Source organism: Eleutherodactylus coqui, chromosome 2 (assembly GCF_035609145.1).
Source record: "Eleutherodactylus coqui strain aEleCoq1 chromosome 2, aEleCoq1.hap1, whole genome shotgun sequence".
In the NCBI taxonomy this organism is placed as follows: Eukaryota; Metazoa; Chordata; class Amphibia; order Anura; family Eleutherodactylidae; genus Eleutherodactylus; species Eleutherodactylus coqui.
In genome coordinates, this window is record NC_089838.1 from 102,642,057 (window position 1) to 102,658,803 (window position 16,747).

General features: G+C 46.2%; 1 protein-coding gene across 2 annotated transcripts in view; it reads right to left on the reverse strand.

Moving 5' to 3' along the window:
- CPEB4 (cytoplasmic polyadenylation element binding protein 4) overlaps nt 1–16,747 on the reverse strand; it is a 76,448-nt gene that overhangs the window by 35,854 nt on the left and 23,847 nt on the right. For both annotated transcript variants that reach the window (XM_066591274.1, XM_066591273.1), the window contains exon 3: nt 3,836–3,917. In XM_066591274.1, the coding sequence (XP_066447371.1) occupies nt 3,836–3,917 (82 nt within the window). The remainder of the gene's footprint in view (nt 1–3,835; nt 3,918–16,747) is intronic.

The window sequence follows — 16,747 nt, forward strand, 5'->3', positions numbered from 1 at the left end:
CCACAGAGAACAGCTCTAGAATTATCTGTGATGTGCCAACCTGCCCCCTATGGCCGTTACTGATTTTACAGCACCTTTTTAACTTATCTTATGCTATGGAATTTCTACATAGAATTCACTTCTTCAAATGAGAGGGCAAAATCCATATGTAACACATGTGGATCCGCATAAACATCTACAGGGAAAAAATCTACTACTATGTGTGATCATATCCTTTTAATGCGCTAATTATACAGTATGGAACTCCTCAATGGCCGCGGCATCCCCTTCCCCAAGCCAACAGAATGTCGTCACATCACTAATCTGTTTCCTTCTCTTTCCATGATGCTTGGTCTATCTGCAGCCCAGGCCTGGCATGGCCTGGTGTACTGGACCTCACACATAAAGGGCAGCTGAGAAATGTAGTTCTGCTGCCACTATGAATATTATGTGTATGTTTTAGCAGTTTTCACCTTGTAGTAGATAAAATGTAAAAAAAAAAACGAATGGCACTCGAATGCACATGGCACTCAAGTGCGAGGAGTTTTTTTTCACGCTCCCATAGGAAATAAACTGGCAATTATTGAACAAGAATCATCCAAAATTAGGACATGCTGAGTAAAATCACTCATGTAAAACAGATTGAAATGAATGTGTCCAAGTGCGAGTTCCATCCATATCTCTATCCGACGGAACCCACGCACGAAACATGTGGATACAGCCTAACTTTATATAGCTGGTCTACCAGAGAATCCCAAATCTAATCTAAGAGAAGGCATAGATCATATACCATCACACATGGCAGCATAAACCACCTCCTGCCATCTTGGTTTAACTTTCAAGCTGCAAACCGTAAGGAATTATGTGGGAAGACATCAATTTACTAGAAAGAACAATATAATTATATCTACTGAGACTATAACGAAGATCAGTGACAAACAAATAACTTCAGTGAACTGGCACGACTACACTCTGCCATGTAGAAGTATGCCAATTCAGGTCTGCCAACTACACATCGCCTCCGTTGTACATTTAAACGCTTGCACAAAATTACTACATTATTCCATAGAAATGCTCAATAAGGTGAGTCCCCATATATCTGGCGCTTTGTATCCTTCCAGCACTGTAGTAAAAGCCTGAAGGGAAGCTGATACCACAACTGATCCCATAGTTTTCTATGGGATCATTCATGGAATCCAGCACAACATTTTTTTGATACCAGATGCCTCCCTGCGCCCGACAGGAGGACGTTGCATGCAGCGCTGCTTCCAGCTACAGACGCCGGACTGATGCACAAAGTGACATCCGTTGGCATAAAACCAATGGCCGGACACAACTGATACATGAAAACCCTAGCCCAACATGAATGCATGACGGCAGTTCCTATGCTACATCTGGTTCCATTTTATCTATAAATGCACACCTTCTATTTATCTTGATTTACTTCTCCATGGCCATCTGATAACTTGTTACATTTGATTATCTGGAGCCCCATTGGTCCTGGAGGTTAATTATGGACTTTCTATAATGAAGCTGAAGTTAGTAATTTGTGTTAAGGCAATATTAATTCTGAAAGGCAAAGTTCCCTAAGGGTAGAGCCCCACGTAACAGCTGCAGCGCGGTCACACCAATGCCTTTGTTTCTGGTTAGCTCCATCATAAGAGCCGAACAAGGACAAATAACTGAAGTGCTGGGTCTGGCACATGACGAGCGTGCAACGTTCCTCTAGGACATCATTAAAGGAGCTTTCAGGGCAAAAGTGATTAATAACCTATCCTCAGTATAGATCATCAATAGTTAATAGCCAGGGACCTGCCGCTGCTCAAGATCCTTGGCAATCAGCTGATCATCCGGCCCGCTGTCAGTGCGGTGGGCCGGACATGGTCATTGGGGAAAAGAATGAAATCAATGGGAACTGAAGTGACCATTATTCTTCCACGTCCGACCCCTGCCGAAGTGAAGCAAGTTGCTTCAGCTACCATTGATCTCAACAGGAGTGAAGCCTGCTTTGACACTTCCACTCCCATCTCTGCCACACTGCACTGATAACAGGCTAGCGATTAGTTGATCGTCGAGGATCCAGAGCAGTGGGTCCCTGGCGATTAACTATTGATGATAGTTTTTGGCCGGAAAAACCCATATAACTATAGGGAGGTCAGTCAAGTTTTTCTCCTGCCCTCCAGCGCTTTGTAGCTGCGCTATCTTGTTTTATGCCAGGGCTGTGCCTCAGGCTCAAAATTGAGCCTCCCACGCAGATGTGAACGTAGCACAAGACTTACTAGGTAAGCCATTCTCAAAAGCATTTATTAAAGTCGCTCTACTTCAGAGCCTTATTTTGATATTATTTATTAAGACATGCGTGGATTAAAGGGGATGCCCAGTATAGACTAAGAGAGTGGATTCTGATTAGATTTGCTCTATTAGCCCTAAAAACACCATGTTGCTGAGATAATCTGCCCTAAAGCCTCATGTCCACGGGTACAGATCTGCAGCAGATCACCCGCACACGTGATCCGCGCCCCGTAGGGATGCATTGGACACCCGCAGGTAGTTAAATACTTGCGGATGTCATTTACCCTTGAGGCGCGGATTGCATGTGCGGGAAAACACCGGCAGCATGCTCCATTTTAGTGCGAGTCTCCCGCGGGGACGGCCCCCGCAGGCTTCTATTAAAGCCTATGGAGGCAATCCGGATCCGCGGCACACCCGCAGCTGAATTCCTGCTCTCCGGCGCGGGAGAGCAGGAGTTTAAAAAAAATAAATAAATACTGTATAAAAAAAAAAGAGCGCCGGCGTGCCGAGCATATCCGCCAGGACGAAGAAAAAAAGATCCGGCTGCAACGGAGGGCAGATCCGCAGCGTCTGGACAGGTGAGTAATTCTTATTTTCAGGCCTCATGACTCTGGGAAAGGAGGGACCCGCTGCGGGATTCTGCATGAAGAATCCGCGGCGGGCCTGATTTTCCCCGTGGACATGAGGCCTAAAAGTAACACTTCTGGGGGAGAAATTCCTCCACAACATACTGTTTAATTAAGCACACTACATCATTTTTTCAGTCGAAAATCATACATAAAAAACAATATCCATGCCTTAATAAGGGGTTCAGTAGACTTCCAGCTCAGAGGTTGTATGAAGCTAGAAACAGCCATGTACTTCTTCAGTAAAGAGCAGCACCCCGCACTGGAAGATTTCCGGTATTATATCATGTAAGGGAGCGTGAGCACTTGGCAGGTGGTACCCCTGATAACTAACCACACCGAGCCCCTGCATCACACAAGCCAAACCCCCTAGAATGTCATCTATATTTTAGCAAATTGCAGATTTCTCATAGGGGTTGTCTGCTACAAAGTCTTTCGTGAGACGTTAACTGCGCTCGCGCCATGCTACACACGGGGGGGGGGGTTAAAGATCCACATTGTAGCCATCTCAACAAGAACGTTCTCATAAATTCACATCATCTTTCGATGTGAAGCAGAGAGAATATTTTAGCTGCACCTCACATTCATGCCTTCCAAAAATGCACATAGCAAAACAAATGGTGTTGTGCATAGAGCAAGACGGGGGGCAGGGAGAAGGGACTGGAAGAACGCAAGAAGTGGTATATCAGGACACAGCTAAATGCCTGAAAAGTGAATATATTCTCCTCTATATACCAAAAAATACCTAAGACACACCCAGGTGTTTCAGAAACTTTAAGGAGGATGTGAGTGTGCGAAGCTAGAGCAGAAAATGTGAGCAACTTGTATCAGCATTGTCCTCTCAGATCCCCCGCCTGCCCGTATCACACATACAAACCGCTTAATCCAAATTGAAAAGCGAACGGCACGTGAAAGAGGTGACAGAAATGCATATTTACCTTTCAGTGAATCATTTTCTGCTCTCATTATGTCGATCAGGGAGCTTTCCAGTGAGTGCATGTCAAATGTTCTGGTGCGATCCTGCAAAACAGAAAAATCACATAACATTTAGATGGAAGGGAGGCCGAACTCCAGAGACACACAGGAAAAGAAACATGACAATGGTGAGTAACAGGATGAAAGTGAGTGAACGGTGGAACAAGGTGGCAAAGGACGTTCCTCAAATAAAAACAAGTCTGAAAAAGGAACACAAGATAAATGGCGACGACTGAAGGTCGTCTGTTCGCTATTACTAGCCGAACACATCTGAGGTACAGATAGTAACATCTTAGACTTAAGAGGCAGTTAGCGGACATCTACCAAGTGCTAACGATTCCCCTCTCCCCAGCGCCCCCAGGTAATAGTGCAGAGCAGACGGGCGAAGCCAGCAGAATACAGACGCCTGCCGTCCGTGAGTCCACGCAGTAAACCGTCCGGTGAGCACACAGTATACTCTGAAGACATTGCTGCGGAGAACTGGAGCTTCAGGACATTGCTCTTCCTGGACTTAAGCCTTATGTCAACTTGCAAATTCTAATTTAAAATCAGCAGCGTTTTTCCTGCACGCGGATCCGCGCCCCATAGGGATGCATTAGACACCCGCAGGTAGTTAAATACCTGCGGATGTCATTTTTCCCTGCAGACGCGGAACCGCGTGCAGGAAAAAATCCGGACCATGCTCCATTTGGTGCGGGTCTCCCGCACGGACGGCTTTCTCAGGCTTCTATCGAAGCCTATGGAAGCCGTCCGGATCCGCGGGAGACCTAAAATCAGAATATACTCACCTGCTGCGGGCCGTGCGTGTCTTCCCTTCTTCCCAGCCGGATCTTCTTGCTTCAGTCCGGCGGATGTGCGCAGCACGCAGCCGGCATGCCGAGCACATCCGCCGGGCCGGAGAAAGAAGATCCGGCCACGAAGAAGGGAAGACACGCACGGCCCGCAGCAGGTAAGTTTATTCTATTTTCAGCCCTCATGTCCGCGGGGCAGGAGGGACCCACTGCGGATTCTCCATGGAGAATCCTGTGATAGACATGATGATTATTTTGGTATAAAATGTCTATCGATTAATATAACCCAAATGTATTTTGCTGTTGTAATGACTTTTTAGCTCAGGAGTTTAAAGGACACACACACAATCTAATCATAGTATTTGCTAGACAATGGATGTCTGATGTAATGTTAGTTAAGTACATAGAAGTTACACAAGTTGCACAACCAGCCTCTAAGAGTTAAAGGGCCATAGTGTCGTGTATATCCTGTGTTTAACACTGAGTGTTTACCTAGCCCCCTTCCACTCCCTTCACACAAGCTAGTTAAACAATGATTCATCACTACACGGAGCTGACTTCAGCTAGGACAAAAGTCCATACTACCTCACCACTTGGAAAGGGGTGGGCAGAGAGGTGGGGGATTCTATATGATCCGACAAATGAGAATCTTATATGTTACTGATGTAATCTGTTGCACGCCCATTGAAGGGCGGTTGTCATGTGTTATAATAAAAGGCTTGAGCCTCTACACATTGTAGAGACTCTCCCGGTTTTAGACCAGCATTTGTGTCGGATTCTGGTCGACGATGTGTGCACACGATATAATTCGGAAGCGACAAAATACCCCAAAGCCTGCTGGAGAAATCATAATCCAGAACAATCCGTAGCGGGCCTGATTTGCCCCGTGGACATGAGGCCTAATTCTACAATCAGTCCTGTTCCTAAGGGGACAATTCTGGTAATATCTAATTAGAAAGAAATTATGGATTAATTCTGCACCCATGTGAAAACTAACAATCCCCTTATGGCCTCACATCCACGGGCGGATCAGATTCCACACACGGATTTCTGCAGAACTGCGGACACCAATTGTGGGAGATTGCAGATGTAATGGGCTTTCCGCATGGATGCACTACGGATCATCCGCAACCCCACTTCCCTAATTAATTTTAACCTTACAATTGCTGATGCACTTGGAATTTGATTAGTCCGCACCCATTGACTTCTGTTGAGCCTGTCCGCACAGAATCCATATTGAAATGGAGTGTGCTGCGATTTGTTTTCTGCGCCAAACGGTCTGCAAATCAAATTCACATGCTTAAATTTAGTTCCAGATGCCAATGCTTCCCTATGGACACTATGAATTACAGTTCTTCCACGCAGGTGACCCATGCGGATTCCGCAAATCATACCCGTCTGTCAACATTGGGCCTAAAAGGGTTTTCGGAGATTGAAAATATAAAGAAATAAAAATCTGGAAGGCTAGGAGTGCAATAAAAAGAGGAAAAAAAAACAAAAAAACACATACACCCCAGCCTGGTCTCCACCACTCCCGGAAGTTGCAGTGGTTACATGTTATTCATTGTACATGTGACCGTTTAGCCAATCACTGCCTTGAAAGACACGTAAGCACTGAAGTCAGTGATTGGCTATGTGGTCATGTGCACAATGAATAACATGCGACCTCGGCAGCTTCTTCTGCTACGGGCGCTCCTGTACTTTCCCTGTCAAGCATTCCTTTTCACTCTCAGAAAAGCTCTTTCATGGTCATGGCTGGTTGTGTCACAGTTAGCAGCCATCGGGGCAGACTGGCCATAGACTCCGCAGGAAGAAATCATGGTGGCCCTGTACGTAGGCTCTTCAATAAAATTGAAACACTTATATACTCACCTCCTGGCACATGATCACTGCAGCCAATCCCCAGCCTCAGTGTTAGTGAATTGTAGAACATTTACTAAGGTGAACTACACTTCTCCCCTCCTGGGTGGCAATTGGCCGACCTCTGCCTACTTGTGTTCACCTCAACTGCAACCGGTTTTGGCCCTCCTACAACGAGGCCACTTGGGGTTCCCAATCCACCATTAGTAGCCATTACTTAAAATTTTAGAAAAAATTGGTCTTATCAGTTGCTTTTTTTGCAACACAGCTGAGAAATTTTAGCCCCTTTCCGTGTAAGACGCTTCGGGTTTTGACACGCTGGTAGGTTTATGTGAATGAACTGCAATGTGGGCTCTACAGGTCTCTGACCATACGGCGGTCACCCATTAGCAGGCAGTGCTAGGGAAGCCTGGGATGAGGTCAGTCCCAACAGTCCTGCTATTTCCTGATGTCAAGGGAAAGCAGGACGTGAGCGGAAACATATCTGGGGGAAGGGGAGGCTGCAGCTGCATTGTACCTTCAGTTGGAGTCTATCTGTGCTCTTTTAAAGAACACCAAGGCCTCATGTCCACTTGCACTCACGGATTCCACTGCTGAATCCAGCCGTGCCCGCAGACATGGACAGGAAAATGCATTTTATCACCTGTCCAGGATCCAGCGCGGGTTTCTTCCGTACCGGCCGGATCTTCTTTCTTCAGTGCAGTGGATGCGTCCGGACGCCCCGGTGACATGCCGGACGCATTTTGGGTGCAATTTTTTTCTTAAATCTCCTGCTTTCCTGTGGATCCGCGGAACGTCCACAATGACAGCTTTGGCTGTGCCGTGGATCAGACTGCTTCCATTAAAGTCAATGGAAGCCGTCCCGCAGGATCCGCAGTAAAATGGAGCATGCTGCGATTTCTTCCCACACGTGCGATGCGCACACTGGGAAAAAAAATCTGCATGCTTTTAATTGTCTTATAGATGCTAATGCATCCCTATGGGCGGCTACAGATGCGGATCTCCCAGGCAGGAGACTTGCGCAGATTTTATCATTAAAATCCGCCCGTGGACATTGGGCCTAAGGCCTTATTAAGCACTCCACATCATTTTTTCAGTCCAAAGTCATAAAGAAAAAATAATATCCATGGGTCGGATTCCGCCGGCGAAATATCGCAGCAGAATCAGACCCAGCGCCCCCCAGAGACCCTATAATCACCTCTCCGGATCCGCCGTGTCTCGTATGGCGAGCCAGGACGCAACATGACGCACCAGTGCTGGGCTGTGATGCAGATTCCCAAAATCCTTCCGCAGTATGAGCACTGCGGAAGTATCGCAGGATGGACGGCTTTCATTGACTGCAATAGAAGCCGTCCGTGCATTTTTCCGCACAGAATAGAACATGCTGCGATTCTCCCCCTGCAAGCGGAAAATTGCAGTTGATTTCTGCCCGTGAGCAGGGGAGAATCATTCAACACAGCATGTCCATGGACGGACACTGCTGTGTAATTTGCGTCGGGTGTCTGACCGCGAATTCCGTAGCGATAATCCATCTGTGGGCATTCGGCCTTAGGTCTTATCTTCAGGCACATTACACTAGTCAAAAAGGATCAAATCCATTGACAAATCACTGGAAAAGGCCATTCTTCCTGATGCAAAGATTAATTGTGTGTGTGTTTCTATGTGCAAGTATACTACCTAATATATGGTAGGCATATGAGTGGTTGCTCATTGGGGTCTTGCACCTGTGCTACCTCCCCTATATAATATTTTTCAGTGATCTCTCATAGTAGAACTGTTAATAAATGGGCATTTTAGAGAGAGAAAATAGAATGATAACGCTTGGAGAGCAAAAAGGTTTACACTGCTTATCTGTGAACTAATTAAGGATTTACTCTCCAAGCTCGTCATGCTTCTGTTTTTCATACTATGTACATATATTTCTCTCTTTACTGTACACACTGTGGCCACTTTTTTCAGAAATACCCACCTAGTAGCACATTCTACCTCATTTGGCCTTTGTTGTGGCACAGATCCTGCTAGGCATTGAAATTGTTCTGCAGGAACATTGGCCCATGTGGACAGGAAGCTTCTTGCAGCTGCCGCTAATTAGATGGAGTCACTATCAGCTGCCAGAAAGGGTCCATCAATTTATGCTGCTTGCATCAAATTCTGCCCTCCTGTCAGCTTGCTGCAACAGAAATCTGGATTGATCTGACCAGGCGATGCTTTTTCACTGCTCAGTGATCCAATATTTGTGCTCTTTGCCTTCCTCATTCTCTTAGACAGCAATGACCTTGGAATTGGCCGTCTCCAGTTGTGAGTTCAGACATTAGTTGGAGAGCTGGCATTGTATGCGCCTGCAATTGGCTTGACTGCACCACCTTTGTCAGAACAGTTCTTGGCCTCTCCGACCCCTTTTGTTGATGAGTTGTTAATATCCAGAGGATCCCCTTTCACTGGATGTTTTCACTTGGTTACACCCTTCTCTGTAGACTCTTGACATCACTACATGAGGAAGCCCACAAGGTTTAGAAGATTTTGAAACACTGGTCCCGGCTAGTCTAGTATCGACGACCAAACCTTGTTCAGAACGCACTATTTTCCCATTCTAATACAGACGCACACCAAGACTGCTACTTGGAAACCCTGTTCACCTGATTTTGTGCTGCACTCTGGGTATCGAATATTCATAGAGGTGTAAGCCGGCCTCAGGCTCCCCACCTGGAGCCAGGAGAGCGCTATCCGCTGCTGCTGTCATGCCTGGATGACTCAGCTGTAGACAACTCAAGCGTCATGAAGTTGTATGTTGTGTCTCTGCAGGAGACCGCATATGGCAATGGCACTTGATACTGGATTGGCTAGTCTGAAGTTATTTTGCTCCCGAGGCATTACTCCTCATGTGAAGGAAGTCGGGCTCATTCAAGCAAAGGGTCAGCACTAGACAGGGCTATTTCCACCATGCTAGCTAGGTGTGCTCAGCAACGTTCTGCTCAGCACAACTTTCGTGGGAGCACTCCGCTCCTTTGCGCCTTGCGCCACATACTGTGTGTCAATGCTTTATAATCGTAATCACCACCACAGCCATGCTCAGCACAGGAACCTACTATTTAAAAAAGGACCCTGTCATGTCCCCAACAGCACTATAAACTAAGTTATGGTGCTGTTAGGGGAGGTGACAGGGAGCTGAGGATGTATTTTTTATACTCAACCGCTCCCTTGATCCAGTAGTGTCCTCCTCCGAAGTCCAGGCGGTGCATGAAGATCTGACTCTTTTCAGACACCCGTGTGCGCGCTCTTGCATAGACTTGTATAGGAGAGCGCATGCATGGAACCCTGAAGATACAAATTTGTGTTTGCCATCGGGATTTCGGTGGATCCAGTGAGCAAGTGAATTAAAAAAATAAATAAATCCATCCCCCAGCGCTCTGTCACATCCCTAACAGCATTATAAGTTAGTTTATGTTGCGGTGAGGACATGACAGGTTCCTTTTAAAGCCCCATTTGCATACACAGAAATGCCCCCAGCATACACAGCCGCCCTGCCATACTCTGACTTGACAGAATGTACTGGCGCAAAAACATGGTTACGGTATTAAAAGTGACAGTACCAAACACAACTTTAAATAAACTTTGCCATAACTTTACAAAATTATCATCATTGTGGTGAACATTAAAAGTTTAAAGGGGTGATCCAGGCTTTAAAAACCGATGACCTGTCCTCAGGACAGGCTATCAATACCTGATTGGTGGGGGTCTGCCAACCAGCTGATTGAAGGGACCAGGACATTTGTGCTGCAGCCTCTTCAGTGTTTATTACATCCAAGTACAACGAGCCTGTGAGTACGCAGATCATGGTATTCCTATAGCAGCCATTCTGCGCACCGCAGGCTCGTCCCTCTTCAAACTAATAATAGGCCGACATGACTGCTGGAAAGTTTTCTCTCCAGATCATCTCATTATCATCACAAGCAGGATTACAATGAAAGGTGACACCTAGACGCAGAACGCAGGATCCACCATTCACAACAGGTGATGGTCACAGCATGTGCCGTACAATCCAGAGGAGTTTGGAAATCTTGTTTATATGGTGCCGAACAAAAAACGCACAAAGTCCGCAGCAGAACGGATTGCGGTGCGATGTTCAATGTATGTGGCGCATTTACAGTGCGAATGAAATCAGGGGGTGAAATCTGCACGAATAGCGGAAAATCTGCACGAATTGCTGCCCTGTGTGGCCGCACCCTAAGGGCAAACCAACAAGCCACAGAGGGAGCTCCTAAACTGCTAGCCGCACTTCATAGCCGTATCACTCACAAACTACTTGACATTCTAGGTGCTACATGTGATGCCATGTGAGCTCCTGCTCGACACGTTTGACAGGCTATCGCTCAATATCTGCGCCAAAGTATGACCCTCCTTTCCCTGTGTTTATGGGAACGGTTCACAGACCTCTCCCCGGCCTGCCCTAACCTGTTCTGCGTGAGACACTGGATTCGAGTGCAGTTTCTGCATTAAACAGTTGCTATATAAATACGTTGTATAATACTTGCCATTTTATTTACCAGTAGACAATAGATTATTACATAGCTGGCAGTGGGGAAATGGGATAATTTTATATATATAAATTAATATTGTCCTCGCTGCTGACACGCTGCTCCTCCGCGGTCTGCTGACTTCGGTTATATGTTGGTTTACCCACTAGCCGCTGCAGCCAATAGGAGAACCTGACATGGGTGTCAATGATGTCCTGTATATAGGCCGGGGCTACTGCATTAGAAGCCCATAGGACCGGTTTACTGGATGCTACCAGGTCAGGAGGCCCACAGGCTGTATGCAGCGGCGCCACGGGAATTATGCAGCTAATTTATAGTTTGGGGGACTAAAAAGCAAAAAAATAAAAAATTGGAAATCCTGTTCAATATTGTTTTATAGGAGTTTTCAAATTCTATATATTTTATATTGCTCCAACTTCTTCAGGGAAGTGATAGGCCTGCGGACTTCCAAAAGCCTTCCTGCCCATTTTGAGGCTCTGGCTGTAAATGAGTAGAGAGGCTAAATCCTTGCTGAGGGGGTGAAGAGAAGTGCGGCCCTCCGGCCACCAGGATAGCACAGGTCTTACGGGGGTCCGGCAGTACAATTAAGCACCACTAATCCAATCACAGGTAGAAATATATTCATAGGAGGCTTAAAGCTATGTTCACACATGGCAGTTTTGTGGCATCCAAAAAAAACGTATGCAGCTTTTAAAATCCAAATGCGTTTTTTTAAAAAGGCAGGCGCGTTACGAAATAAAGGATGTTTTTTGGATGCAGTTCACAAACGCTTCAAAACACAACAGAATGTGAACGCGGCCGATCCTCCGACGAGCGTGAAACAAGCGCCGGAGGATTGGAATTTCAGAGTGAAAAACGCCTCCCATTCGTGGGTAAAACGCACATTGACAAGCGCGATATCCGGCCAGGTTTCTCAGCCTCCGTGAAGCCTTAGAAGAGAAGCTTGCACTCATAAGAGAGGCATGTCCTTAACCCCTTAAGGACCAGATACTTTTTAGGGATTTTAACCTTGTGGTGGTTTTACAGGCCTATTTTTTTCCTTCAGCTGCCAAAATTATTTTTGCTGCGTTTTCCCCCCGTGACATATATGGCTATATTTTTTTATATATCTTTCTCAGTGACATTTTTCAATTTTTTAGTTTTATTGGGGGAAAGAAAAGCTAAAAAAATTATTTTTTTAACATTTATAGTTGTTGTTTTTTTATTAGTACATTTACGCTAAAATATGTATGGGTAAGTATGGGAATGGGTTCCTCATTTTGTTTTGGACGTTTTGATATATAATATGTGTGGTTTTGGATTACAGCGCGCGTATGGCGACGGTTTTGGGTCATTTTCTTTTTTGCATATATTTTTTTTATTTCATTTTTTTTTTTTACTTCTGAAACTATTTATTTTACCATCTATGTCCCCATGGCGTTATATAAGGCCTCTGGGGGTCATTCACATGTTTTTGATTTTATTACACACTTTTCCACTGTAGCTGGGGCGTCCATAGGGGTGCCAGTTACAGGGAAAACATCCCCTGTAGTGACAATAGTAACTGGCAGAGCTGATCAGGGTCTGCTAGGACCCTGCTGCTCTGCTGTAATAAGTGGGGCCCAGCGGTCTCGTGACTGCCAGCTCACGTAGTGGAAGAAGCACTTCCACTTTCATTTTTTAGTACATGGCGCTCATTGAGCACTATGTACCCCAGAAAGAAGCTAGAAATAGTTAAGAACTGCTTCTCCTTTGGGTTCTCCGCTGTAACTAACAGCAGAGGACCCGACCTGCTTGATTGCAGAGGCTTTAATCCCACACCGTATTTCTGCAATGGGGCAGGATTAAAGCCCAGGACCAAGCGCTGTAAATTTACGGTGCTTGGACCTTAAGGGGTTAAAGCACATCCGCCTGTACTGGTGACCGTGTCCTGCTAATAAACCCGTTGTCCCACATTGGTGTTGTTCTCATGTTGTTGTGAACAGTACTCTGGTCCAATTTATATCCGTTATAGCGAGAAAAATAAACTGCACTGAGTGAAGGGCGATATGTCCAAAAGATGGAGGAAAATGTAGCTAAGCGTTTGGCAAACTAGAGTTTGTTCACAAGATGAAACACCTACAGGGCTAGAATGACAAGTTTATTCTTCATAGTGACTGGTTGTACGTCTCCTTACCTCCATCAATCCCTATGTGAGAGGAAGAAAGTGCCACGTGCCGCAGTACACCAGAACAGGCCACCAAGGTAGAAGCTGCTATGTGCATAAAGCTACTAATCCCCTGCAGAATGTATAGAAACAGGAAGGGATCACTAGTCCCCAAAAGTAACGTCAGTACTTCTACAAGTAAGAAATGAAGTAAACACTGTATAAGGTCTATGATGTACTGAGAAGGAACTGCTTGATATGTAGAGATTCTCCGAATTCAAGATGATATCACCATGTAGTAATAGGAATGGAAATAACAGCTATATGTGGCAGAACAGAGTCATGGGAAACACACCCCTGAATATATTTATGTCCCGCAAGCCTTAAGGAGAAAACTAATAAAAATGTGCAGAAATAAAAAATTAGGAATCCCCCACTCTTAAAGCGATCCTCCGGTTTTTGAGACAGGATTTGGGACCAGAGGGTCCAGAGTTATATTACCTGCAGTTGGCCGTTTTGGACAACAGAAAATGCACAGTACGCCCATTTTTAACAAAAAATACATATCACCCGCGCCATTGCTTAGCGATGATGCGTATACCCGCAGCCCATACACAATGTAATTGCATACAGGCTGCATGTATATACGTGACAATAGAGAGCAATGGGCATTATTTTGCATACATAAGCAGCAAAATAGAACATGTTGCGTTCTATTTTACGCTCTCGTTTTACGCAATTCCAACACGCTAATGTGAGTGAAACTGCCTAAGGCAATGTAATTGATTGCTTGCGAGCTACAGAGTGTCACACAGGCTTACAGAGCCTGCGTAATTCCCATAAGGTCGTGTGAGCCCAGCCGGGGGCTGCATTCAGACGATTGTATATCGGCTCGGTTTCCACTCCGAGCCGATATACGTTGTCCTCGTGTGCAGAAGGGAGGGGGGGAGGGGAGGATGGAAGAGCCAAGAGCAGGAACTGAGCTCCTGCCCCCTCTCTGCCCCTCTGTACTATTTGCAATGGGGAGAGGCGGGCCGGGGGCGGGGCTAAGTTCCGAGAATCAGCCCCGCCCTGCCTTTCCCCATTGCAAATAGTGCAGAGGGGCGGAGAGGAGGCAGAGAGGGGAGCGGGAGCTCAGTTCCTGCTCCTGGGCTCTTCCATCCTCCCCCCCTGCACACAAGGATAACGTATATTGGCTCGGCGTGAAAACTGAGCCGATATACTTCGTGGGAATGCACCCTTAGACTACGAATGCACCATAAAGGCTCTCCGGTTAGCAAGAACTGCTCATGTGGTCAATGCTGGCCAATCAGAGAGAACTACACAGTGTGCATTAGGTAATTTCTGCAGCCATTTTGGATGGCCCAAAACCAGGAGATTGGAGGGGCAGCAAAGAACAACTGCAGGTAATACACTGTCCTCCCCCTCCGGACCTGGGCTAGAATTCTGCCCTGGAACCGAAGGGTCACTTCAAAGATCAGAGGAATAGCTTGTGAGAGTTCAATTCCTCAAATTGTCCAAAAAATATATTGAAAAAAGGAGTGAAGTTTATTTCACCATCTGAGAAAAAAAGCAGCCTACTACTTCGAAGGAATTCCTCCCTATGTGGGAAGTACAAACCAAAAAAGTAAAAAGAATAAATTGACTTCCTAAAAAGAATACCCCCTGGCGTTCTGTAAATCGTAGATAAAATTAATCATTTACAACAGGTATTTACAGAGAAGCCCGATTGGGATGGGCACATGGGGCAGTCATATCGGGAATCCCTCTGGCCGGTTTTAGAGAAAGTGTGTCCCCAGGGGTTAAGATTAGAAATAGGGCCCCAAATGCGGAACTACAGCATTAACATCACAGTCACATTCAAGATATTTAGGAGGCAGCGTGCAGAGTGCTGCTTCTTCCAGGGGTGTTAAGGCTTTAACCCATTAAGGACCAGGCACAGTAAATTTACAGCACCTGGTCCTAAGCTTAAAGCACCACCGATAGGCAGCGCTTTAAGTCTCCTAACTCTGCAATCAATCAGAGGCAGGAACCGGTTATCAGCTGTTACGGACAGCTGATAACCGAAAAGGCAGAAGAGGCTTTTAACCCTTCCTGCCTTCTGCTTTCCAAAGTACACAGCGCTCAATAAGCACTTTGTACTGAAAGTGAAAGTACAATGTAACTTTCACTACAGGAGCCGGGTGGGGTGAGGTGAGGAAGGGGATGGGGGGGGGGGGGGTCATGTGACCACCGGTGTTCCCTGCTACAGCAGAGCTGGAGGGTCATACTAGACCCTGGCCAGCTCTGCCAGTGACTAATGTCACTACAGCGGTTGCTTTCCCCTGTAAATGGGGCTCCTATGGATGATAAAAAAAATATGAATGTCCCCCAGAGGTCTTATATGACGTCATGGGGGACATAGATAGTAAAATACATGATTACATAAATAAGTAGAACGATATTACAGAATAAAACAGCAATATATACATAAAGAAAGAAAATAACACAAAGCTGACGCCAACCAAAACCGGCGTCGTATGCACTCTGTAAACCAAAACCGTACATATTATATATCAAAACGTCCGAAACAAAATAAGGAACCCATTCCCGTGCTTTATTTTAGCATAAATACACTAAATTTAAAAAAATAGCTATTATGTTAAAAAAAAATCATTTTAGCATTTTACCCCTAATAAAACTAAAAAAAAACGGAAAAAAAAGGTCAGTGAAAAAGATATATTTAAAAAAAATAAATAAAATAAAATCGTCCTATAGGTCACAGAAAAAAAACGCTGTAAAAATAATTTTGGTAGCTAAAAGAAACAAAATAGGGCAGTAAGACCGCCACATGGGTAAAATCCTTAAAAAGTGTCTGGTCCTTAAAAGGGTTGTCTTGCGGCAGCAAGTGGGGTTATACACTTCTGTATGGCCATATTAATGCACTGTGTAATATACATCGTGCATTAAATATGAGCCATACAGAAGTTATTCACTTACCTGCTCCGTTGCTAGCGTCCTTGTCTCCATGGTTCCATCTAAATTCGCTGGCAGCTTGCTTTTTTAGACGCGCTTGCGCAGTCCGGTCTTCTGCTCTGAGCACGAGCCGCTTCAACCTGCTAGCCGCTACAGCTCTTCTGCGCATGCACAGACGAGCTGTCACTTCTCGGGAGCGCGCTGGAGCGGCCATTCTGTACCATCCTTTCTTAGAGGAAGGTGCAGAAACTTGAGCCGCCCAGCTGTCCCGAGAAGCCACCCAGCTGTCCCGAGAAGCCGCCCAGCTGTCCCGAGAAGCCGCCCAGCTGTCCCGAGAAGCCGCCCAGCTGTCCCGCCGTCCTGCCGCCCAGGTAAGTGATGGGCCGGGGGGGCTGCCGCTGGGCCGGGGGGGGGGGGGGGGAGGCTGCCGCTGGGCCGGGGGGTCTGTTGTCAGGGGTCTAGCGCCGGTTACCTGCTGCCTGGCGGTGGGTGACTGTGTGCCGTGGTCGGCCGCGTTCAATCCAGGGGTCCGGTCGGCGGCTGCGGGGCGTCTGGTTGTCAGGGAGACACAGCTGGTAGCGTCTCGGGAGCGCGCACGTCGGGCTACAG